Raw genomic sequence first — 27,537 nt, forward strand, 5'->3', positions numbered from 1 at the left:
CGGTTTCCAACCTGTGGGGCGCGCACCCTCAGATGAGCGCCTGGCTGTCACGGGGGGGGACAGGATTTTCAAAAATAAATTAAAATTTTTTCAATAATATAGAATAATATTTATTTTTATTCATATTTTTACATAATATTGCATATTAATTTGTGATAAAATAAAAGTGTTGAGAAAATTAAGGGGGTTGCAACATTTTTTTTATTAAAGCAGGAGGCGTGGTGCGAAAAGGGTAGAAAACCACTGTATTAAAGTGTTAATTACGATAGCTAAATTATAAGGCATTTTTAAATCACAACTTGAATTTTTGCAAATCTCTAAACTGATTCTGTCCAATTTTTCTAGATTCAATTTCCAATTGTTCCTAGAGAAATAGGAAAGATATAGTATGTTGTACATGTGCCTACTATGTCTTTGCATGACATTTATATAAAAATAAATATTTACATCTGTATTTTTGTAATATATCAATTTCAAATGTAATCCAACGTGACAAGATATTACGTTCGTCATATGAAAATGTATATTTTCTGTGACGTTGGTGACTTATTCTATTTGTTGGTTGTCCAATGCACAGTTGAATATGACAGTGGAATTGGATTGTGGGCGACACATTGTCATTCGATTTTATCTTTTATATTCTCTTCGGCTAATAAAAATATCACATTATACACGTATAAAATGATTACGTTATGTGTCGTATCCAGTTTTGTCTGTACGTCATGTTAAAAGATGTTGAACCTTGCAAAGGTCGCTGTACTGGGGAGATGATACTTCACACTATGAGACTATCCAAATATTGAAATGTGAGATGATTTAAAGGATAGTTTTAGTGAAAAAGTGTATTGATAAATCACTTTTTTGTATTAGGAAAAGAAGAGTTAGAAGTCAATTCTTCAATATAATGGACCGTAACATGGCGTTGTGTTCTTCATATAAATTGGTAGTAAAAACCGTCAAAAAATTTATTATTATTATTATTATATTTCAATTATTTTGACAAGAAAAATATCAGTTGCTACAGACAACGAAAAGTTTTTTAGATCTTCTTTTGAGACAGAAAAATAATTTGTAAGGGGAAGTCCCGTAACGCCGGACCGCACCAAGAACCGGACACTCTATTTAACACGTATTATTTAAGCGAGTATAAATCTTTTCATTTTAAAATACAAGTGAAAGGGGCATGGGGAGCATTTGTTAATTTAGTTTGATTTCTAACTTTGTTATTTAACGTAAATCATAATTTAATAAACATTTCGTAAAATATTTTTTGATTTATTTATAAATAACCTTAGGTGTCCGCCACTAGGGGACTTCCCCCTATTTAGAAAAATTTGTATTAAGCGCAGTATTAATTTTTAAATTAAATATTTCTAAATAATATCCGACTATTTACATAACTATTTTTTGAATATTTATTATTTTTAAAACTAAAATAATGCAAAACTATAAATATTAATAATAGACTAGACAGGTATAGGTCATATTTTTTTAAATAATTAATTTTAACAAACTATTGAATTATACGTTTCAAGAATTACGTGTAACTGATTTCCAATCAATATCTGTCTATTTCTAAAAGTGAAATACGACAAAATTATAAAAATTAATTAATGTGAAGCATTTTTCTGTCCCCGGGGACATTGCAATTGCAGTCGACATGCATCAGTTTTATTACCAATCTTATTTTCAAGGCAAGAATAGGAAATGCACGTGATCATAACAATATAGAAGGAACTTTATATTACTGGTCTATTTTCGTACTTTTGAAACAAAATATTAGCTATTTCTCTGAACTCTGAATATCACGTGGAAAGTATTAAACTATAGTGCTATAAATGAAATAACTGAGAAATGGGTGTAAAGGAAATATTTTATGAAAGAATTTATGAAAGCTCTTCTAATATTTTTAAAAGACGATAACGATATTGAAGTTTTATTATTTTATATAATATATTAGTATTTATATTATTTTATATTTTTACTATTTGATACGTCTTTTACAAGTTTTCGGCATTGATACGAAGTAAAAACTCTAGTTTTCCTACGAAGTTTTGTGGTGAAACGGATACTCGCAACAAAATCGCAAGTAGAAAAGTTTTGGGTTATTTCCCAGGAAGATCCAATCGGATAAGAAACAAGTATCAGTCTTCCGGGAATAAGTAGTTAAGGATTTAAATGATGTCGGTCTAATCTGTATCATTTATCACGAAAGACATTCATCCAATAACGAAGTTTTGGGGAATAAAACTGGAAAGAAGTTTAGGAATAGTTTGTGTCACTTATAGGGCAAAATATTTATTATGAAAACAAAAATTTTTTTTATATATTTTTGTTTATTAAAAATTCAATTTATGTATGGGATAGGACGGGGCACAAAGGTACAGTTCGAATTTAAGCAATTATATTATGAAAACTAAGTCCATGATATTAAACAACATCTATCTAAATATGTTCAGTAAAACTTTCAGCTAATTTTAGCATCATCGTAGAAATACGTTTTTTGCTGTTTTCAAAAATTTCACTTGGTCTTTTTACCCCATAGGATATGAGACAGCCATCGGGCAAACAAGTACAAAGTCTTATTTTTAATTTCAAAGGGATTTTACGAAATAATAGCTACATTGTTCAACTAATGCAAAATATAAATTAATTTAATTTATCTTTAACGGAGACTACGATTAAACTCTACCGTTTTATTTACTATTTTTATTGTTTCTACCTTTGCCAGGGTAAATGTTCATCTCGTTCACTTTTTATCTCTGTCATATAAAACTATTTTACTATATCGATATAATTGTAGAATCACTCAAATGTGGCTCACTAATTCTATTCATTTCTACAAAGAAGTGGTAATGCTAAAAGTCTTCAATATTATCTTTGAGTAGCTTCTTTTTCAGTCTGATTGAAATTGGTGTCTCAAAAAGCTGAGTAACAATTGAATTTGAATCAAGTTTCAGTTTTTGAAAATGTGGAACTATCTTTATTCTTATTACTAATTTTTTTTATGAAAATATTGGCATATCAATAATGTATATGTGTATTTGAAAGCGTGTATTTATGTGTGTGAGTGAATGATAAAATCCAAATAGCTCATAGGATTTTACTATAAAAACAATTAGGAGTTTATGCTTAATGAATATTATTAAACTTGATGGAATGTACTTTTGCATGTGGCATATCATTTATCCCATTTATATCGCCTTCTATTTTAGATTACAGGATTGGCGATGCCTCTGGTGTCGTGCGACAGTTCATACGGCTTGCAGACCCGCTCACAAAGTAAAGTGCCCCCTCGGCCCGAGTAAAGTGAGCGTCGTGCCGCCCACCGCTCTGCATTCTGTGGGCTCCGAGGAGACATGGGAGGCGACCAGACCGCAGGGTTGCTCGCCCCTATTGGTTTTCGTCAATTCCAAGTCGGGTGAGATACAAGACTTTGTTTAATACTAATATTTATTCGATTCTTTTGCTTATACAAAGCAATACTTGATGGTGTTTGTTTGTTGATGGATATTGTGATCCACAAATACTAATATTTATTTTTTGAATTTACATATCTACGTTTTTTTATCGTTACACGTCTATCAAAGCTTTCTATGATCTCACTAAGCTCTTGCAGTTTTTTGCAAATCTTCAATTATATTTTTATTATTTAAGGGGCACAACTAGTGTAACCGCCTAAAAAAAAGGTGATTTTTGGGAATTTATATTAAAAAAACTACTTTATCAATCATTTCAAAATTTTAGAAATATATTTATACATGTTTTCAGAATACATAGTAAAATTTTTGAATAAAAAAAATTAAATACTTTTTAAGTTATCGTCGATCTTCAACGGCGCGACAAAAAAAAGGCCCTTAACTGCTGCAGTGATTCCGGCCTTCTACGTGGATGAAATAAAAAAAAATTCTTGTTAAACTAGATAATATTGTCTGTAAAATGAACTACGACAAAAAAAATAAATCAAAGATTGACAAAATGGCGGCGTTTTAAAAAAAACGTGTAATTTTACCCAAAATTTTCGTCGTTTTTCGACTGCCGAATTTCGATTTTTGATCTGATCAAAAAATCGATAGTTTATTTTACGGAGAACTATATACAGAACATGTAAAAAAAATTTGATAGTGATCGGATCATTCGTTTTTGAGTAATCACTGCAGCAAATTCGGAAAATACTGTTTCGAGAAAAACGCGTTTAAAGATTAAATGATCGTTGTACTATATACTATATGTATACTTTTTAAATGGCTGTAACTCAAAAACTATTTGAGATATTGATTTGAAATTTTAATATGTTAGTTTTAAAGGTATAATCTACCGAAATACGAAAAAAAAACAAAAATCGATTTTTTCAAAATTTTACACTAGTTGTGCCCCTTAAAATAACTGGTTTAATTACAATAATTTTATATTAGTATATTATATCACAGATTGATTTTATTAAATTTATTTAAATATTAGTAATTATTGGCCTATGCACAATTATGATTTGCTTTCAAAATGAGCATTGGCAACGGTTCTCACAAATTTTGGGGTACGGTTGTGAAATGTACCTTTTGTCTTTTTCCGGTGAAGAAAAAAAAGGTAAAATTAATGGTTTATTATGACAATGAAAGACATTATAAACCATTTTGGTCTTTATACCTATTTTTAATCTTGTCACTAACCCCAACTTGTGTCACGTTTTTTGTATGGTTTGATTTTATGACTAAAATACATCATATTAAGCGACGGTATTTCAATATTTCCACGTAGACAAATGTTTAAATTACCACTTAATTCAATTTTCTCCTAGCTAGCTGGTAAATAAACAAAATTATGGCTGATCAAATAAAAAAGTGACACTACCGTACCCAGTCTCCCCTACGCCTTTATGTTGCGTTGTTTTAAAATAACTTTTAGTTATTATATTACGAAGCAAAATAATTATATGAAAGTATCTGAATATTATATAAAATTGTTCTAGGAAATTATATAATATGACTCTAAGCATTTACTTATAATAAAGCTTGTTTAATCAACGCAAACCGTATCCGAGATGCTGAAGTAATTATTTTATAGAGTATACTATATAACATTACACTGAAAGTTACTGTTTCTACGTAAATAATACGTATGATATTACATCATTATTGTAAAAACAAATTCTTTTTTCTATAGAAACGTTTGAATCGCCACAGATATTTTTTTTATTAAATTTGTAATAGATACTTCGTCTTTTGACCATTAAAAGACATCATATCGTTTACGAGATGTTCATACAGATTTTTGTGAATTTTATTTTAATACACGAAATACTCTATTGAATATAATATTTCAAAAACGTATTACTAATAAAAAATATTATAATTAAAAAAGTTTACTAAAGTACGAGCAGAAGTTGCTCCTAGCATATGTTTCTGACTGGCGTGAGCTTTATGATTTTAAATGAGAAATTACTTTATATGAAATTAAATATGAAAATCAGTTTGAAATTAAAAATGATTGTAAAAAAGTAATTTTCTCATTCTCAAAAAAATTGTATTGTAATTGTACTTTATCTCCTGTATATTTTATTTTTCCTCAGGTGATAACCAAGGTGTGAAGTTCTTGAGGCGTTTTTAAGCAACTTCTGAATCCTGCACAAGTATTCGACCTGATCGGTTCAGGTCCTGGTGTAGGTTTAAATTTATTTAGAAACTTTGACCATTTTCGGATACTGATCTGCAGCGGTGATGGATCAGTAGGATGGGTGCTTTCGGAGATCGATCGATTAGATCTTCTGGTAAGTAGAAAAAAAATCTATATAATTTGTTATGAATTAATTTACTAGTCCAACTCTGAATTGAGTTATTTCTTTCATAATGATTAATTTCACCCACTACCTATTTCTTTCCACTTAATCTTATGTGCTCAATTAATAATAGCACATGTTGTTTTCACATATATTGTGATCAAACAACAAGAGATAAATAATTGTTTTCATATAATATCTAATTGCTACAAGATGTACAATGTAGAAACTTTTCTCTCTCTTTGATTTAGATTAATAGTCAATCTGTAATAAATAACTTCCATTACAAGATTTTTTGTTTTGTACCTTATTGTAATTTATATCGTTTACATAATTTTGTTCAATGTGCTACAATATATTTATGTTAATTCCTCCTTTGACCTACATTTGAGTTTATTTTGGTGTTAATTAATGTTTTAATGAAAATATTTTCAATTTTTATTCCGTATAAAAAATAATAAAGAGAAAAATTAAAATATAATACCTTCGTAATGCTGCTCATTAATTAGAGTCTCCAACTCTAATAATTAAGAATTCGCTTAAATGCTGATTAAATTTTTGCAACGGGCTTTTATTCGACTTTCTTTATTATTTGCCAGGGCGAATATTGCGAATCCTCTCATTAGAAATATTAATATACTGTTCCCTTCAGAAAACATAACTCATATTGCTTTATTATACATTTTTATTATTGTATAATATTAAATTTTTTGTACTGTAGACTTTTTCTCAATGCAGGAGCAAGTAGATTTTTTTAGAAGCAGAACTGAAACAGCCGGGTGAGAATTTTGTAAAAAAATTTTTTAATGTATAGTTGCAATTTAATTAATATTGAAAAAGTGTACAAATAATAATAATAAATCAAACAGTCTACTAATATACTATGTGTGATATCAAGCAGCAGTGATATCAGATTTTCACTTGCGATTATGGTTCTTAAATATGATATCGAGAGTTGTCTTTTGAGAGCATAACTACATAATAATAAAAAGTGAAAAATATTTTAATTTAATATATGTTTTAAGAAAAATATCACAAGGCATAAAACTTTTGTGCTTCAACGTTGTTAGATCAAATCTTTCTGCCTAAATAAAAATTTCTTCTTATTAATATTCGTGCTCCTATTTTTCAAATTTATAAAACTTTCTTCAAAAGCTATGATTTAAAGCATGGTTCTGATTAAGTTACTTGAAATTGATCTAGAAAATTATGATTTTTCTTCATCATTCTAATTTCTTTTAACCTGAGACTTTTCTCAAGTTTGCCTAATATTGTTCAGGTATCAGGTATGGTACTTTTTATTTATACAAAAAGTACCATTCGAAATTTTAATAAAAGTTTTTATGAATAACATCACCAAAAATAAATCTTTTGTGCTTAAAAGTTATTAGATGGAATCAAATCTTACTGCCTGAAAAAAATTTCTTCTTATTAAATTGTGCTCCAATTTTCCAGATACACGTATCGCATTTCTCAAAATAAGACGTAATGACGTCATGTATACGATACATTACCCTAATAGGCTGTCACAACTCTGGAATTCGTAAAATAACCTTTTGCTTAAATAATGATCAGTATTTTGTTACCCGTCGTCCGTATATTTCATTCCACATATGTGCTCAATTTTTTCATATGGCTTCATGTAAATATAAAAATAAAACGTATTCTAAAAAACTGAATTCGTACTCCGACGCAATGTGATGTTTTATTCAAATTTCTTGTGCGTAGAACGTGAAAATAAGCTCTGCATAATTTATTATAAAAGACTTGCCGTTTTATGGTCATATTTCGATGTTTGTTTGTCTATATCTCATCTTGAATGGAAGTGGAAATTTTTTTACAAGAATCGTAAATGTGAATGAGAAACATGCTACACGAATTTTAAGAGGTTTATTGCATACGGGTGTAATAATCTTGGAAGAAAAATTTGCCGTTTTGTTTGTCTTTTGGATTATGCAAAATGTATAAGAAACATTGTATAGAACCAATAGTATATATGTAAGGTATATCTAAACTTCTCCAGTTCTACTAAAATTTGAATATAAAACAAATTAACAATCAAAATTTCTAAACTAGTATTAATAAATCATCTGAAATATTGAACTTACACTATTGAAGTACTTGTGAATGTGTAGTTTTATAACCTTCCAGCAATTTCTAGAATGGATTTTAGTTAGTAATTAAATTTGTTTATTTGGTACGGGTTGGAGAAAATTACATCTTATGCTTCTTTTACCTCTAAGTCACTGAGCATTCTTAGACCTAGCAAAATCAAAATCAAAATTATTAAAGATTTTTTTGAAATATTCACTTTCTTTAAATACATGTGAATGAATGTTTTTGAAATGTAATACCAATTTCTAGAAATAATTTTTATTCAAAATTAGTTTCGTCTTTTTGGCTCTGAATGATGGAATTTAAATCTGATATATATAATATTTTATATTACTAAAACCACTTATCATAAATTAATAGCCACGAATATTAAATAGCCATTTGAAATCATCCATCAATATATTAATATCGCAACTCTTTCTGGTCCACTTTTAGACTCCATTTTTCAAATTTCTAAAAATTAGAAAAATTCAAACAATTTTAGCCATAAATAAATTTTATATTATATAGTTTTAATGGAATTTGGTTCAAGATTTTAAAACGATTATTGCATATTGAATTCTGCATTAATAATATTCTATTAATACGCCATGTGTGATAATTCATCAAAGGCAAATTGCATACTCAAACGTTTCGATATAAATTGTTGTGATATTGGCATATAAAACAATTTCATTTAACTTTATTGAATTCTCATGCTGTTATTTAATTAAGTTTTATCATTGCGTTTACAAAAAAATAAAAAGATATAGATTGAAGCCTTTGACATTTTATGAAATGATAGGCAGAAATATATTAATCGTGGACTGGATTTTAATTATTGCTTGTTTACCTGTGACACATGGATGGAAATTAATAACTCCGCATTTAGAAGTGAACGGATTTTTAATTAAAAATGTGACATTTGGGGACGAAATAAACCAAATCGTGAAAATCGAAACATACTTCTGATGATATTTTTATTATTTGTTGACTGTCATATTAAATAATGTACAGAATGTTGACACTTCTTTTGTGTTAGTATAAAAATAAAAATATAATGAAAAATCTGAATATAGTATGAAGCAAACAAAGAACCGTTATATAATAAAGAAATTGAAATAACTGAAGTATATAATAAACATCGTGTGACTAATTACAATGCAGGTTATTCGTGTGTAATATCTCTCAAATATTATATCCAGAATAATTCTAATACAAATAATTATTTGTTTTTCTGAACAAGTACTTTTTTCTTCTTTTATAATATTCAGTAATTTATTTTCCAGAAACAATGTCAAGTAGCAGTTCTGCCTCTGGGCACCGGCAACGATCTTGCTCGTGTTCTGGGATGGGGCGCCTCATGTGATGACGACGCACATCTACCTCAATTATTAGAACGTTATGAAAAAGCTGGGACAAAAATGTTGGACAGGTTGGTATTCAATTATATTTGTCTTTTTCAATTATACATTTCAAATTTAATTCATTATTTTTAATTGTTTATTTTTAGGTGGAGCATCATGACATTCGAACGTGACATAGCTTTTCCCAAAATTCCAAATGGTGACACAGTACCTTCTTCGAGTTGCGACACAACGGCAGATACGCCTTTGTCACCAGCCCTGGAGCAGTGCGAGGCTTGCGCCTTGTGGCACTTGCAAACCATTCTGCAGGCAGATGATAGTGCAGCAATTCATGCTTCGGCCGAATTGCTTCAAAGAACTGTCCAAGAAATGTTGACGCGTGTCAGAGAAATAAATGCTGCGGAAGAAGATGCTACGGAGAAGGAGCAGCTTGAAGTTAAGGCTGATTTGCTAAAAACCAAACTGGATATGCTGATTGAGACTTTAAATAATGAAGAGGTAATTCGAGATTAATTTGCAGCATTATTGGCAGCACTGGCTTTTTAAAGACATTGACATTATTCATCGAAAAATCTTGTTAACTTTCCATTTAAAAAAAATATTAATAAATAATAATAAATATTTTTTGCTACGGGATTTTCCAGCAATTAGCCTAAAGACACAATGCCATGCATCACTAATTTTGCTCTTACTAAAGTCTCTTCGCGATTACTTTAATGTTCGTGTTCAATGTCAACCGTACGTTAGGTAACAACACCGAATGTTAGGGGAGGCTATCTAATCTCGAAATTTAGGGTCTTCGACCAATTTATAAGCTCTTACATTTTGTTTATAACATTCCTCGAATATTTTATTACCGCACGGTAAGTTCCAGTAATTTGCCTTAAGGCACAATGCCATGCACGAATAATTTAAATTTTCTTTTGATAGAAAAATACAATGTTCATTATTATTTCATTAATTTTCTTTCCTCATACTTAATATTTTTTCCAGGTTGGTTCTGTGAGTCTTTCAAATACTACAAGAGGCGGTTCCGGAGATGTTGAAAAAGGCGCCATGGATAAAAAAGAAAAAGAACACCTTAATCTAACAGAGAGACGAGCTCGTTCTGATAGTTTCATAGAACGCGAAGCACTACATTGCCGTGCAGATAGTCTAAAACGAGCAATGAGAAATGTTATGCAACACACGGAAATTGAAACATATAGAAGTAGATCGACTCAGCAAAATTCAACAAAGGTAAATGCAATAAAATAGATACAGATAATAAAATTTTGAAATCGTGGATGTATATACAACTGCAATTTGTATGGATATTGGTACAACAAATATTTCAGATACTATATAAAACTAGCAAACCCGACCAACTCCATTTCGCTACCAGATGGTTTCGTGATAAGATGAAGAAATTTTTTGTTTGCTTTATATTTGAAAAGGGAAAATTTGATTTTATTACACAACGAAGTGTTCTTTGGTAAACCACATTTTTCGTTTTTTGGTCTGACGTTAACACAAACAAAGCGGATGGTTTTACAACTCGTGAACAGGCAACGTATAACTGCCCATGTGAAAAACAATGATTTTCTAAATAATCTATTTGAATTTTATCCCGCAAACACTAAGCTATTGGTCTTGCGACTTGTTAATTGTCATTGCGAATGCAAGGCGAACTGGAAATTGCAATCGTTTGAAGTCAAATGGAAGACCAGTCGGAATCATTGGTATGTCACCAAATCGCCAGCAATTTTTGATTGAATGGTGAAATTCAGTGCGTGTACATCATTATTGTTTGCGGCAAGAATTGCTCGCTGACTTAATCAAGCATAATTCTGATAATTTTCACTAATGTCATTACTCGAATATTTAATTACGGTGCGTGTAGTTCCAGCAATTTGCATTAAGACACGATGCCATTCACGACTAATTTTCTTAGCTATAAACCTTGCGGAGCCCGAGACCTTTCCAACGAATGCAAAATTCGAAAAAATCGAAATCGGTTCGCGCGTTCTGTAATTATATCGTCATGAAGAAAAACCCGACATAGTTTTATATATATGTAGCTAATAAAATTTGGTGGCATTGTTCATACATTAAATTAAAAATATTATAAATAAATAAAATAATGCTCACTCTAATCTTATTGTTATTATTTTTCCTCGTAGACTACTAAAACAACAGACACCGGAACGACTCGCGGTCCCTCAACCAGTAGATGCGGCAGCCCGACACCTTACCCTCGGGCTAATAGACAGGGTTCAATAACGCCGACAACCCTCGCCTCCAACCTCCTGTCGGCCGATGTAGTACCTGCGCCCGGAGAACGTTTGACTTCCATATCACCGCTGCCGGATCAGCGTCGGGATTCGAATATATCGACCGGATTCGATCACCTCGTAGCCACATTGCCTGTGCCACAGGAATTTGCGGACAGTAGACGGTCGTCATACCAACAAAGGTAGGAATTAGAGGAAATATCATATTATGTAGCCATCAAAGTGGCTTTGTGTTAAAATACTATTAGTATGATTTACTAATAGTTTCATTTATCTTTTCTTTAGCATTCAAGAAATGGAAGAAGCAGCCGCAGAACTCGTAAAATTGTTTCCATTATGCTCAGCGACGCACCGCACAGAACAAACTACTACCAATGAAAGTGAATCCACTACCATGACAGGCGATTTGCCTTACGATGAAATGTCATTTAATTCCAATACCCCCTCAAGTATGCCCTCTCAGGAAAAAGATGATTCTATCGCTACAGTTTGTACGTCAAATAAACGCAAACTCGAACCTCCGCGAATTACCGTAGATGATGCTAGTAATTATGAGAGCAATGTTCTGGAATCAGAAGCCATGATGATAATCGATACTGATTTGATTAACAGGAGAGATTCCACAGCCAGCGATGTATTATCTGCTATGAGCAATGAAGAATGCAGTGTGGGATCGGATATTTTAGATAAGGCTTATACAGCTCCTCAAAATTCGGACGGAGAAGATGCCAATGGCCACATAGGGCATATCGATAGTCCAGAAACATCAGATACGACTTGTCAAAATTCTGAAGCTCTGCATGGTGAATCTATAGTGGATGATATAAGCTCGGTGTTAGGACAAGATTTAGTAGCAGCGATTACTGCTGACCAAACGATGACGGAAGATTCGACGGTCTTCCGAAAAGATTGTAGGACGAATGGCAAAGTACAAGCTTCAGGAATTGATAACCGAAGTGATGAACAGAAAATTAAATACTGTAGTTTGGCACAATTTGAAGAAGGAAACGATATTGCAAGAAGGTCTTTTAAACGTCCTTCTTGTAATAATACTAAAATAGTTAAAGTAATGGATGAAAAGGATATTTTAAATGAGGAATTAGAAGAAATAGCATCTTTAAAGCAAAGAATTCAAGGATCCAAATCAGCAAAGCAAACTTATCCTAGTGTCGTAGTTGAACCTCCTTCACCCATAATAAAATCAGATATGCGAATTGCTAGAGCGAGAAAATCAATAGGTTTTGAAGGATGTGCGGAGAGCAGAATGGAAAGTTTAGGTGTTAGAAATGATACACAACGTCAAAGAAGTAATTCGGATTATAACCCTAATTTGCTTAGACCAGATGCCGAACATATGAAATTTTTGGGTTGTTCACCTGCGGCCACTAGAAGAATATCAAGCGGAAGTTTATTCAAGGTAAGTTAAAATATTTTTTTTAATTATATATAATAATAAAATTTAACAACTAACTTTTAGGGAAATGAAGCAGCAGTGTTGGCAGCTTCAGTAACGAGTTTATATGCTGGGTCATCTCTAGGTCTAGGTCTTGGAATACCACAATGTCATAAAGATGACAAAGATGAACCAAATAGACGTCTTCCTATTATAAATCCATTAGTTCAGTTACCTACATGGCCTCGTATGTACAAATTATTATAGAATAAAATTAGAATTTTTAAAATTCTTAATTTTATTATTTGTTGTCTATAGATGTTAGCAGTGGTAGCGGTTTCATATCAAAATGTCTTCTAGCTAATGCAGATGCACTTTGTGCAGCGGTTAGTCCGCTCATGGATCCCGATGAGACCTTGCTTGAAGGATTTTATGAGAGATGTGTGATGAACAACTACTTCGGAATCGGTAAAATATTTATTTTGCATATTGTATGTTTCGATTCTATGTTGCTAATATTTTAGGTATCGATGCAAAAATATCACTGGATTTCCATCATAAGCGTGAAGAACATCCTGAAAAATGCAGATCACGTGCAAAAAATTATATGTGGTACGGAGTACTGGGCAGCAAAGAATGGCTGCAGAAAACTTACAAAAATTTAGAACAACGGGTCCAATTGGAATGCGATGGTCAAAGAATACCTTTACCTAGTTTGCAAGGAATTGTTATTTTAAATATTTCTAGGTAAATATCAAAAAAAAATTATCACATTTGATCATAATCTATCTTATTTTGATGCGTGCAACTTTTTTCTTCGTTAGTTTTATGGGTGGCACAAATTTCTGGGGTGGTAAGAAGGAAGACGATTGTTTTCTTGCGCCTAGTTTTGACGATAAAATTTTGGAAGTAGTGGCAGTTTTTGGATCAGTACAGATGGCTGCTTCTAGGTTGATTAATCTGCAACATCATCGCATCGCACAATGTCAAACTGTACAAATTTCAATTTTAGGTAAATAATGAATGAATATTTTAAATACATAAAAAAGTCTCAGTTTAAAATAATAAATAATAACAAATTTAAGCATCTTAGTATCTGATTTTTTTATTATTAATAATATATATTATTGTGTTTATCAGGTGACGAAGGGGTTCCGATTCAAGTGGATGGTGAAGCCTGGATTCAACCTCCTGGTATAATTCGCATAATACACAAAAATCGTATGCAAATGCTCTGTCGGAACAGAGCTCTTGAGACTTCATTACGCACTTGGGAAGAAAAACAACGGAGAAATTCAGTTTCACCTGCAGGAGATCGCTCTAGAGACCACGGACCATCTTCAACCACATCTCAAGATGATGATAGATCTTTCTCATCTGTTCTTATGTCGGATAAGGAGATGACTTTATTATTGAACTTCATAGAAGTAGTTAGCACACTTGTAAAATGGGTAAATATTAATAGACAGTATAGTTTTTTATTTTAATGAACATTAAATAAAATTTTCATGTTTTGTAATTCCAGGTTAAATTACTTATCATTAGCCATCCATCTCTTGAAGCAGATTTATATTCAATAGCGACTCGTTGTGGTACTTGTCTAGAAAATCTGCATCCTAACGGAAAAATATTGGAAGGATTAGAACTGCGAATGCAACTAACTGATCTGGTATGTAAATAAATAAAAGCAAACTTAAGTACGATCGAATATTTTCATTAAATTTAATTTTAGGTATCAGCTGCTCGACAACTTTATGAAGAAACGTGTATTTTATTGAGAGATAAAGCGCATCATTTAAAACTTCGAGAAGATTTGGAATCAAAATTGAGTGCAGCTTTAGCGAATATGGATTCAGAACTTAGAAAATGCACAAAAACTGAATCACCTGATGGTCCTGTTATACATTTGCATGCTGTAGAGGAGGTACGATAGTAATTGTAACATAGTAAATTTTGAAAAGTATATGTAAATTTGATCTTTCGTCGAGGTTTTCTCAAATATGGCTGCACCGATTTTAGAAATTTAAAAGCCACTTTATGAAACTCGATAAAGACTCTTGTTGATCATTTTAGCGATGTGATGTAACTTCTCTCAGGACAAATTGCCACTCACAATTTTATTTTTTCTCCACCAGACTGAAAGGAAAAATCAGCGCAAGGGTCTCTTCTGGATGAAATTCCGGTCTCCAGCTACTGGTGTCGGTGCTTCAACATCCAGTTCTTCCACAACTTCTGTTTCCAATTGGAGTGTCCAAGAAGTGGCTGCTTGGCTGGAGGCGATGCAAATGCACGAATACGTCGAAAATTTTATAAAACACGATGTCAGGGGTAGAGAACTGCTAACATTGGCCAGGCGTGACCTCAAAGATTTGGGCATCACTAAAGTGGGACACGTTAAGAGACTTCTGCAAGCTGTGAAGGAATTATCAAGTTAAATGGGATAAGAAGATTTGGTATCTTGATATCATACACGGTATTTATTTTAGTTAACAAAACATAAAATTTATGAAGAAATATATTAGGATATAAAAATCTTGCTTCATATATAAACACCAATACAATGAAATCAACATGCATATTTCATTCATTAATAATTGTAAATGGTATTACAAATGGAAAATATTAATATATTAAATTTGCAGTTTTTATTGACAACAATTTTATCAAACCTATTTGATCATTATTTATTGTGTATATATGAAGCTAAGGTCTAAAAGGACATCCAGCAATTACTTAAAACGGGTTGAGAAAGAACTTTAATAAAAGCATTTCAAACCTAAATAAAATTCACCAATCATGAAATTTATGAAATTGTGGCGAAATTCTATTAATTTTAGTAAATTTATTTTTAATTCAAGAATTTAAAAATATCAATGACAAAAGAAAAATAAATTTAATTTTTTAATTTATAGAATTTTTTAAGCAGCTTGATTTAGGCAGTGAAAAATGCTTTTCAACTTTAAAGAATTATTTTAACTGGCTCGATTTTATATTTGTTTTAATAATATTTATCTTAATTAAACGAGATTAAGTCAAATTTCATAAAGTAATAAATGGATGTCTCCTAATATATTTAAATTTTATTCGTTTATTCTAAACAATTTAGTCTTAATGTGATTACATATAATAGGCTGGCCTATTCCAATCACTACTAAACTATATGACATGAAACATGTTTCAATATATAAAAAATATTTTTAATAAAAATATTTTGTCTAGAGCTCTATAAGCAAAGAAAATATGTAAACTTGAAAATGTGTTAGATATTTTCTCAATAACTTTCATTTTCAACTTTTACCTAATTATTATCTAATAACTACGCTATACGGATTTCAATTTTCGTTTAAGTGTATTTGGAAAAGGAGTTGGGTACGAAAACACTTAAATTGATGATCTTATGAATCCTGGTATTCTAAACTGTGATATATCATGTCGCTTTGAAAGGCCTCATCTAGGTTTATAAAATAAGAAATGTACGTTTACTGGATATTATTTTAGAATCGTCGAAAGTTTGTGTCGTAGGAATAGATAGATTTATTCCATTCTGATGATAATTGAAACGTTTTGTGTTATAGTTCGCACAAGAAGCATTTATATTCTTGAAGCAAGTTTCATATTAAAAATATTAACTATTAAAAGTAAGATAATATCTATTGTCTATATCACTATTATTATTCAAAAAATATTAATTTATGGTTTGAATTTGTCCCAATTTTTTTCAGAAAAATATGACGAGTAACATTAGTTGTTTTTTTAAATTATTGTAATTTTTATTCGTAAATATTAAATAATTATTATTTATTTATATGTTTCAATATCTATATTTTAGTCTGCTTAGTAAATAAATTGACATCTCATTAAGTATTTATTACATTAAGCTAATTACATATCCTTGACTATAAAATCAAACGACAGAATTTCTTCTATTCTAATTATAAATTGAATGTATAAACGATATATTTGTATTTGTAAATGTTTAAAATTAAATTTTTGTATTTACCTCGTATGTTAAAATTAGTATTAAGTATAAGAGAATGGAAGCGATATTTATAAAGCGTGTTTTAATCGAAAATAGACAAGTTGTATTTATGAATCAAATCATTTTCCTGAATAATATTTATTAAATATTGTTTTATATTTAAAATATATATTTATTCCCTAATACTATATATTCTAATCTGAAGCAATTATTTCGAGATATACTTAGCAATATGATGTAGTTTTTAGAAGCTCCAAATAGGTGATACGAAGGTTCTAATATATAATATTTATGTAATAACTTTTATCAATAATTATATTATTTATTGAATTTTAATTCCAAAATGGCTTATTTACATGGTATATAGAAGAAATAGTGAAGCGTTTGGTTTTTGTAACAAAAAAAATCAGTGGCACAATTTAAAATATGTGTATTATGCGTAATAGTATTTTAGATAGCATTATAATTCTTTATCCTATGTTAATGTAAGAATTTTCTAAGAAAAATAACGTATAGCAACTAAAATAGTGTGATCTAGAAAGTTAGTTATGTAGGAATCTAATATTTATGTAAAAATATACGAGTTAGAAGATTCGTGTAATTAATAAATAAATTTATCATCAGCAATAGTCTGCTAGAAATCGGCGAATACGACGAAAACATTAATTGCTTTTGTAAGAACAAGATTTGTTACCTTTACCAGTTTTGAATTTTTTCAAAAAAATAATATCAATTTTTACAAGGACAATCTCATGTTTGATCTTCTGGGATTTTGATGAAAATTTGTATGGTGGTAAAGTTCATAGTCAGAACGAACCTCTTAAAATATTGTAGCCCTGTGAGAAGTGGTTTAATAATAAAAATTAACGAAATATAATTTTTATAACTGAACCACTTCTCATAGGCCTATAATATTTTAAGGGGTTTATTTAACATCATGCAAAGTTTCATTGAAATCCCCAGAAGAGTAAATCTGGGTTTGTCCTGGTTAGTCCATTTTTTGGTAACCATAGTTTTCTGTTCCGTTTAAGAAGTTATTGTTGCAATAAGAAGGATCTTGTTTTAATATATACTTTGTACAGTAGTAATTAATATTTTGTAAAATTTATGAAACAATATTTTCAAAAATTGTTATTATATTAAATTCCTAGACAGAAAATGCAATAAGCTTTCTCAAACTGATATATTAGCATCCAGCGATGGAATGGGTTTAATTTTAAAATACTTAAAACATTATTTTTTATCCATTACCAAGTTATTGATTAATTACAAAGCAGTTAGTCGTGAATAGTCGTTTAAAAAATCATACAATATGTATTTTAAACGAGTAAACCTCAATTATTTTTATATCGATGGTATAATAGTATTACCCATAATCGACATTAATTATAAAATATATAAATATATAATTCATATTCGCATATAGAAGTAGATAGTTATTACATAAGCTAATAGCAATAGATGAAATAATTTATTTCTATACTCTGTAATTAAAGTACTCATCATGTAATGAGCAACGTCCTAGAATTAGTATATTAATATATCTATTTTAGTACTCTAAAAGGCCAATGAAAACAAAATTAAAATTTTTATGTGTATGTTATTACCATAAAACAATTATTAAATGTAGATTACAATAATGTTTTATGTGTCTACTATGAAAAAATAGTGATCTTTATTCTAATTCTACAATATTTTCTTGAACAGACAATCTGTTGCCTATAAAAATCACTTTGCTGAAAAATTAGGCATTGTTGAACAAAAGTACTCATGTCGTTTTCATACAAGGAAAAAATTACTTATATATTTGAAATAAAGAATAAGAAATAAAATTAAATGAATGTTGTGTGTTAACCCAACTTTAAAATTACTCATTTGTGTTGAAATATTTCAAACAAAATAGTTTTTTGGACTGGCTAAAATATGATTCAAAATATAGTAACATTTATTTTACTTGTTTGCAATAACGCGTTTTTCACAATGTCGAAATTTATTATAATAGTACAAGTTTACATAAAGGTTTCTTCAAATTTAGTGTTGATAAATAAGTGTTATTGTAGTATATATCTAAATTAATGACATTAGATTTAACTTTTTTTATTCATACGATTATTTAAACATATTATTCAATTTTGTTGTATTTTTTGAAATCATGGTTATAACTTGTTTTATTGATTGTGTATTTAACACGTTCACGTTGGCGTATAATTTAAAAATAATTTTTAAAAACAAAACTTGGCAGAACGTGTTAAAGATTTTAAATGTTCATAGTTTCATCTTATTATTAACATTCCTGGACCATTTTTATTTTAATATTTAGCGATGTCTAAAATTATATATTTACACGTATATAATAGACATTAAATAGTGGTTCACAAGGGCATAATATGAAGGAAATAAATGTCTAAAAACAAATTATACGTGTGATTCATATATTATTGTGCGTAAAATAATGAATCTTTATCTTTATATGATACTCCTTCATGTTTTGTATAAAAGTATTTAAAGTTAGAATCTTTTCATCTTTGTAAATGTGATTTCGATGTTTGTCATTTGTAAAATAAATTTACTTATTTTTAAGTTGAAGATGAAACGAAATCAACACGAGAAAAATCTGACTGTGGACCAAAATTAACAGTAGTAGAATATGAAGTCGATTCAAAGTATAATATAATGATTAACTTAAAAAATCTTGGACGAGATTAATATTCTTAATTTAATAAAATAATTTGAAAAATATATTTTCATTATGTATTTATTTAAAAGAAATCTTTGAACGTATAGCATTTTTCAAGCTGTTTTTATTTAAACAGAATGTGTGCTTTTACACATTTGTTTCTATATATTGCAATTATCATTGAATTCTTTTTGAAATGAATTGTATTATTTTTAGCATTAAGTTAATTCTTATTATATATAAATAATTGTGATAGTACTGTGTGTGGTGAGAATATCTGACTTTATATTACTATCTGAATCTAGAATGTGTATGCAAAAATTTTGTAAAATTTCAAAAATACTGAGTATGAAATTTTGAACTAACCATACTGGCCTAAAACTGTATATGTATTATACTATATAACTTTATCATATATATTTCTAGTCGTGGTAAAAAATAATCATTTTTTGTCTATTGAAATAAGAGCTTCAATTTAAATATTTAAATAATTTAAATATTTTAAACATTTAAGTTTTGTCCATATCATTCAGTGGAGTTTCGTTTTAGTATTAAAATTTGGAAAATTATTATATAAATATAATACTAAGTTTTGGAGCAACTTTTTTAATGGGCATAAAATGTAAACTGTATGAAATTATACGAAAAACGTTAAATCAGGAGAGAGATATATACAAGGACAAAATATTTAGTGTACGAGTGTAAATTTCTCTTGATTAAAACCTGAAATGTATTTTATTTTGTTATTGTTATTATTTAAAATTTTATAAACAATATGTTCACTTTTTTATAACAAATTAAATTTATTTATGTGTTGTGCGAAACGAAATACTTTACTGTTACTTGTATATTATATTTATTATATAATGACTCTTTTATATTCGTAATAAAACCTAATTTGTAAAGAATATTTTAATGATATAATATTATTAATTTATCCGTAATAAACAAATATCTTTACGAGTTGTTTCTTTTTATTTTGTTCTCATAAATTATAATACTCAATACTCTTTGTTTTTATAACTACTCGTTTTAGCTCTTTATATTTTATTAATGGTTTAACAGTTCATAAAATACTAATTATATAATATATTAAAAAATGCAAATTAAATTATTATTTAAACTAATTACAGATTTAAATTCTATTCTCATTCAATAATTAATTGCTTGTTAATCAGTTCATGCATATTTTAAAATATCTTTTAGCTATAGAACAATTGATAAGAAAACAAAAACTTTAAAAACCAAAGAGTAATTATTTATATATATATATATATATATATATATATATATATATATATAATGATTCAAATTTAATATTTAGTTTAATACCTGGACTCTTACTGAATTTGTGAGAATGGTTCTCAAACTCCAAAGTGTGATCCTGTTCATTTATTTTCCTGTGATATTTGGAGCTCCTGGTGAAATTGCCAATCAAAGTAAGTTAATCCACTCATTACCTAAATTTAAAAAAATATATGTAATACAACTTATAAAAAAAAATTATTTCATTTTGAATGTATATAAACATAGCGAATTATCATTATCTTATTATTTTAGAACTTTTGAATAATTGTTGATATTAAATAAAAACAATCATTTTCTTTATGTGTAGTGAGATTTTTCGAGTTCTTTAAAGGGTTGTTCTTTCATAATTTTATAATTTTTATAATTTCAGTCAATACTTATTTCAGAATGTATAGAATATAGCCAGATTCCCTCTCAATTATCTCCGTATGGTTGTCCTAGATCTCCAGTTCCTCTCATAATTGGCGGAACTCCAACTTCACTAATGGGGTTTCCCCATATGGTAGGTATAAACGTAATTTGATATATATATATATATATATATATATATATATTTGTATATATTCATCAACATTCGAATAAACATTTTGTAGCTAGTGTTTTGTTACCTTTCTGTTCCTTTTTTTATCATCTCATATATTTACAACAGTCTTAGACATTCAGTAAATCAATTTTAATAGTTTTATTACAAAAACTAACTAATTGACTGCAATCAAATTATCGTATGCTAGAAACAATGCCTATACCAAATGAATCTACGTACATTGTCCTTTTTCTAATCTCTAATCTCTTGGTATAATTTATTGATAGGAGCTTCATTAGGACATCTCTTGCTCATATCGAGTAATGTTTGAATGAAATATTGATATGACATATGTTATGTAAAATATGTATATATTTTTATAAATATATTAATATTTATTATAGGCAGCTATCGGATTTGGTTACACCGCCGATGGAGAAATTACTTGGCAATGTGGAGGTTCACTTATTAGTGAAAAATTTGTTCTTACAGCTGCTCATTGTTTGAAGAGTAGAGACAAGTAACGTATTTTAAAAATTATATATATCTATATATATATATATATATATATATATATATATATATATATATATATATATTAATTTGACCTTGTATTATTTTTTATTTTTCTAGAGGTCCTGCACAAAAAGTACGTTTTGGTGATAATACAGATAATTATGACTACATCAATAATGAAATCTCTTCTTATCGAGAATATTATATAATCAACAGAATACAGCACCCAGACTATAAGCCACCTTTAAAGTACTATCTTTTTTCCTAAATTTGTATTTATATAATTTATTTGATAATCAAATTTATTTAAGGTATAACGATATAGCTTTGCTTGAATTACACAAACCAGTTCAATTTTCTATGGATATCAGACCAGCTTGTCTGGAAACTAATTATTACAATATACCGCAGACTGTGATTGCAACAGGATACGGAAAGCAAACTTATGGTAATAATTTTTAATATTTTCATAATAATATTGCATAAACAAGGTCTCTGGTTCAAGGTCTATGTATCAAGCAATATTGATATTCTTTTTCATTGAAAAAGTAAAAATTAATACTGCTTCACATTAGGTTGCCCGTAACGATTTCATTTAAGAAATTTTTTGTGATTTGCAGAATTTCTAGGAAAATACCAACTAATGAAGGTCGAACTACCAGTTTTATCATCAGATCATTGTACACGTTCATTTGCAGTAAGTATGCTAAAAGACATGGATCACGGAGTTAATGTTTTGGAGTTATGAAAATATTTGTTTTTCTTAATAATATTTTTTAGTCAGACATTAGGCGACCAAGATCTGTTCTAAAAGATGGTATAATCGATTCGCAAATGTGCGTAGGCGATCTCTCCGGACACAAAGATACTTGCCAAGGTGATTCCGGAGGACCTATTCAGGTAATATTATTATGGACTAGTGGTTCTTGGCATCGTGCCTTGAGGCTAATTACTACAACTTACCGTAGGGTAATTTAAAAGCCCTAAACAACCCTATTACACATTTTTTTATTTACTTTTTTGTATTTGAATTTTTTGTTGAAAATTTAGATTTTTTTTCTTAACAATTGCGCTATATAGCTGTTTTATAGACAAAATTTCGAAGCGCTTAAGCGTCGCGTGTCAGTCTAACGGTTAAACATTAAATATCTTGATATGGAACCCATAGAAATGTAAACAAAATTTGTACTTATATTATTAAAATTTGATTTACGTATGTCTAATGAATGGCTTTTTTGAATTTTTTTTTTATTAAATCGCCGAAACGACTGGACCCTCCTTTGCCAAAAACAAATCAGCATGTCGCCTTATCAATAGGAATTGAATGTTTTTCAAAAATTGTATTCGTACATATATACACACATGCGCATTCACACACACACAAATACATCCATTTCTTTTAGAAATATGCCTATCAAAAGTTTCTGAACATTTTTGCATACCTTAGTAAAACGGATGTATGTGTGTGTATGTGCATGTGTGTATGTATGTGCGGATGCAATTTTTCAAAGAACATTGGATTCCTATTGATATCTTTATAAAGATATATACAACTTTTCATCTTCGATTTTCTTGCCATTACTATAACTTACCCTAGGAGGCCTCAATTAATCACGTGAGGTTTTTGGGGGGAGGGAACGTTGGACAAAAAATCGCGAAATATCACTTAGGGGAGAGAGGGGTATAGTAAGATATCACGTATATTTATTGTTTACCTGAATTTTTTTACAAAAATCCAAACATTTGAAAAAAAACAAAAATTTTACAATTTTTTCTCGTAACTAAAAATACACGTGATGTTTTTGCGCGGAGGGGTAATTTTAAATGTCACCAAGGGGAAGGGGGGTCCAAAATTTCTTAAAAAATCGATCACGTGATTAATGGACGGCCCCCTACTAAATTTATATGCAAATTAAAGATTTTATGACAGATTTTTTTATTATATGACAGAATATATCATAAATCTTTAAAAGACTAAAGATATTTTAACTTACGTACTTAATTTAGCTTAAAGTTCAAGCAATAGTGATAACAATTTATAAGGGCAATATATATAAATGCGCTCAAGCAATAGTGATAACAATTTATAAGAACAATATATATAAATGCGCTTTTTTTATTCCGCGCTTAACACAATGAGGAAATTATTATTATCCTTGAATTATATTCACTAAGAATTTTACACAAAATAAATTCCATTTATTTTCACAACTATTTTGAATATTTAGTAATTAAGATGACACGTTTAAGTAATTAAAATAGTTTTTAATTGGCCATCATGACTTTATTTTAAATTAACAACTTCAATTGACTTCAATAATGAAACAGGTAGGTTTGCAACCCTACAAAAAAAACGTTTGAAAAAAAGTTTTCTGATAAGAAGACAACTATGCAACTTCATTGCATAAAAATACCGAAGTGGATAATTGTTGTCCTTCTGTTATCATTCTGTAAGTTGTTTTCAAAGTAGTAAGTTGTGCAATCGGTTTATAACGAATTATTAAATATTAACAAAGTGATTTACAAACACAGTTAAATAATAATATTAATTTAGTGTTGGGTAAAGTGAATTTGAGGAAATGGATTTAAGGTACGTTTCTGAAGGATGATGGACGTTAAAAGGTCAGAAAGATTTTGTTACTTTTGTAAACATTCAAAACGCATATATTTATTTGTTTATTTCAATAACGCCAATCGGCTATATACAGTTTATTTCGGCTATATTACTATTATGATCACCGTCAATATTATTACAATATAAACTAATTGTTGCAGTTATTTTTGTTTGCCATAATATGTTAAATTCGAATAAAAATGGCCGCAAATTTTGTTCAAATTAATGTGAATTGGTAGAATATGTCAAATTCGAAAGTACTTATACGCAAATTTTGTACAAAAATAGTTTAATGGTTGTAAAAAAATGTATTCAATTGATACTAACAATATTTTCATTGAAACTATTATTAATTCTGTAGGATGACGTCGTATTATAGAAAGGAAAAAATAAAAAGAACAAATGTCAGTGTAGTGAAAATAGGAGAAAAGCTTTGTTTTTTTCTATACATTTGCAATATGGGATATTACAATTGTCATTATCTTTCCTAGACAACTGTTATCCACTTTCAGTGAACAATTATTTAAAGCTTCTAATTAAGTATTCTATATAAATCAGGTTCCTCTACAATGGTCTCCATGCACCTACAAAGTAATAGGTGTGACCTCCTTCGGCAAATTTTGTGGCTACCCCAATGCACCATCTATATACACTCGTGTTTCCTCTTACATCGATTGGATTGAACAAGTTGTTTGGGGCAATCAATTAAAATATCAATTCAAATGAAATTATTCTAGATTATCCTATGAAATAAATACCCAGAGCATTATATGATTTGTTTATTAATTTAAACACTGGTTTCCACATCTTAGTTTTGTTTCACACAAATATGACAATATTTTATACAATACTCAACATTTTATTAAACACTATGTATAAAAACAAACAATTTACAAAACTAAAACTATCAAAGTTTCTTGGAACGAAATTCACTATAACAATTTTGGAGTCCTTCATTATTTTGGTGTAGAGCATTTGAAATGCGTTTCAGGGTGCTTTCTTTTCCTAATATTGTGATCATTTCTGATACTGGAGGACCAACCTGTTTCATAAAAGAAATAGATAGTAAAAAATTTGTTTAATATATACTTGTCGCCTAGTCTGTTATTATATTATTACCTTGGAACCACTTAAGACTTTTCGAAGTTCTGCCATCAAATTTTTAAAATCTTCCTTGTTATTCATGCTAACCATATGCAATGTTGTTTTGATTTGTTCTTTTTCAAATGTGTATGTGGTAATTAAGGAATTCTTAAGTTCGATTAGAAAATCTAATTGAAATTAGAAAAATTGTTAAATATTAATGAATTAAGGCTTGCAGCTAATAATGAATAATACCTTTCAAATCACCAGATGGTGGTTTTTTTGGTTTTGGTGGCAATTTCCAAAGAAATTCTAAATTTTCACTCAATAATTCTTGAAGTTTGCTTACTCGATCTTGAGACCATATAAGTACACTTGATAGATGTTCTTCGTCCAGGTGCAGTAATTCTGACCTACATTTGGTAAATGATTCATTTTATAATTCAAGTATTATATTTATAATAAACTGTAATACTTACTCGCCATATTTTTCTATCACAAGATTTCTTAATTGTGATATTAAGTTAACCCTATCTACTTGATTATTTAAAAGTCTTTGTATTTCAAGTCTATTAAATTCAGGCAATCGATCCTCAGGAAGACGACAGGAGTTACTATTAACACGACGTAAATTGAACTGAAATTAAACAAAATTTGTACTAAAAATTGTGGAAAGTGTATATTCAGATAATATTATCATACATGATCCCTTAGCTCATCTAATGAATAGCTTTTAGGTTTCAAACTTTGCAATTTGTCAAATCCACCTCCACTTAATGTTATAAAATTAACTAATGCTTGTGGAAAAATTCCTGATTTTCTATAAGCATCTACTGTAATATCACCTTGACGTTTACTAAGTTTTGATCCATCACTGTTCAGTAAAAGAGGCAAGTGACCGAACTTGGGAGGTTCCCATCCAAATGCTCTGCATTAACAATTATAAATAAAAGATGAGTATGGAATTTAATTCTGTAAATCAAAATAAACTTACTTATACAGCAGAATATGTTTCGGTGTTGATATTTGCCATTCAACACCCCTCAAAACGTGAGTTATTCCCATCAAGTGATCATCAACAACATTAGCAAAATGATATGTCGGCATGCCATCAGTTTTTATAATAACTGGATCACCCTCTTGCTGTGCAATATCCAAAGCAATATTGCCATAAATAATATCTTCAAATGGGCTTGCATCTGGTGTTAATTTAAATCTAATACAATAAGGTTCTTTCTTGTCGAGTTTTCTTTTTACTTCATCTTTTGATAATTTTCGACAGGCATTATCATACTTTGGTACTTGTTGATTCCGAAGTGCTTCTCGTTTTAATAAATTCAGTCGCTTTGGAGTGCAAAAACAATGATAAGCAGAGTTGTTTTGCAATAACTCTTGGACTTCATCACTAAAATAAAAGGAGTTAGAAGATATTTTGTTCATCATATTAAGACAATTATTAAGTACTGACTTGTATATTTTCTTCCGTTGACTTTGTATGTAAGGACCAAGTGATCCCCCATACTTTGGTCCTTCATCAGGGATAATACCAGCCCATTCTAAATCCTTAATTAGTTGCTCCTTAGCTCCAGGTACCAGACGAGTTTGATCGGTATCTTCTATTCGAAGAATAAATTTCCCATGTCTTGATTTTGCGAACAAGTAATTTATTAAAGCTGTTCGCAAACCGCCTAAATGTAAATGACCTAAGAAAAACAAAATTTGTCTATTATTTTGTTTATAATTTTTGAGGTTAAAAACATTTTCAAACCTGTAGGGCTAGGAGCAAATCTGACCCGCACATTCCCCGCAGTTGCTAAGAAAGTTGTAGAAATATTGCGGTAATTTGTTAATTTAGTAATAACACAAGTAATTTTGAACATATTTTTGACAGAAAGAAATTATATAAAAAATGACGTTTCTCCATGTCCATAATTCAT

At 29.3% G+C, this 27,537-nt stretch overlaps 3 protein-coding genes across 3 annotated transcripts in view; 2 read left to right on the forward strand and 1 right to left on the reverse strand.

Moving 5' to 3' along the window:
* Nucleotides 1-15,449, forward strand: part of LOC113370071 (diacylglycerol kinase eta-like) — a 28,654-nt gene extending 13,205 nt beyond the window's left edge. Inside the window, 16 exon segments of the mRNA XM_026610731.1 lie at nucleotides 3,216-3,421; nucleotides 5,567-5,598; nucleotides 5,600-5,764; nucleotides 9,157-9,302; nucleotides 9,381-9,732; nucleotides 10,228-10,473; nucleotides 11,397-11,689; nucleotides 11,793-12,924; nucleotides 12,985-13,147; nucleotides 13,219-13,368; nucleotides 13,425-13,647; nucleotides 13,725-13,912; nucleotides 14,041-14,351; nucleotides 14,426-14,569; nucleotides 14,633-14,824; nucleotides 15,036-15,449. Coding sequence (XP_026466516.1) covers nucleotides 3,216-3,421; nucleotides 5,567-5,598; nucleotides 5,600-5,764; nucleotides 9,157-9,302; nucleotides 9,381-9,732; nucleotides 10,228-10,473; nucleotides 11,397-11,689; nucleotides 11,793-12,924; nucleotides 12,985-13,147; nucleotides 13,219-13,368; nucleotides 13,425-13,647; nucleotides 13,725-13,912; nucleotides 14,041-14,351; nucleotides 14,426-14,569; nucleotides 14,633-14,824; nucleotides 15,036-15,335 — 4,243 coding nt within the window. The 3' untranslated portion in view covers nucleotides 15,336-15,449.
* A 5,464-nt stretch (nucleotides 15,450-20,913) lies between these two features.
* LOC113370241 (serine protease snake-like) lies at nucleotides 20,914-25,276 on the forward strand. Its single transcript, XM_026610912.1, has 8 exons — nucleotides 20,914-20,995; nucleotides 21,251-21,366; nucleotides 21,792-21,907; nucleotides 22,021-22,152; nucleotides 22,215-22,351; nucleotides 22,524-22,600; nucleotides 22,684-22,803; nucleotides 25,076-25,276. The coding sequence occupies exons 1-8, from the start codon at nucleotides 20,914-20,916 to the stop codon at nucleotides 25,241-25,243; spliced, it is 948 nt and encodes a 315-aa protein (XP_026466697.1). The 3' UTR covers nucleotides 25,244-25,276.
* A 41-nt stretch (nucleotides 25,277-25,317) lies between these two features.
* On the reverse strand, nucleotides 25,318-27,537 carry LOC113370446 (probable glutamate--tRNA ligase, mitochondrial). The gene is made up of 8 exons (XM_026611113.1): nucleotides 27,369-27,537; nucleotides 27,069-27,303; nucleotides 26,595-27,005; nucleotides 26,303-26,528; nucleotides 26,080-26,237; nucleotides 25,856-26,013; nucleotides 25,637-25,788; nucleotides 25,318-25,559 (listed from the first exon to the last, which is right to left on the reverse strand). Exons 1-8 carry the CDS (start codon nucleotides 27,478-27,480, stop codon nucleotides 25,425-25,427), a joined length of 1,587 nt encoding a protein of 528 aa, XP_026466898.1. The 5' UTR covers nucleotides 27,481-27,537; the 3' UTR covers nucleotides 25,318-25,424.

The sequence above is a fragment of the Ctenocephalides felis genome, unplaced genomic scaffold (assembly GCF_003426905.1).
Source record: "Ctenocephalides felis isolate EL2017-DRISC unplaced genomic scaffold, ASM342690v1 CF-g0.4_SCAFFOLD_01492, whole genome shotgun sequence".
NCBI classification, from domain to species: Eukaryota; Metazoa; Arthropoda; class Insecta; order Siphonaptera; family Pulicidae; genus Ctenocephalides; species Ctenocephalides felis.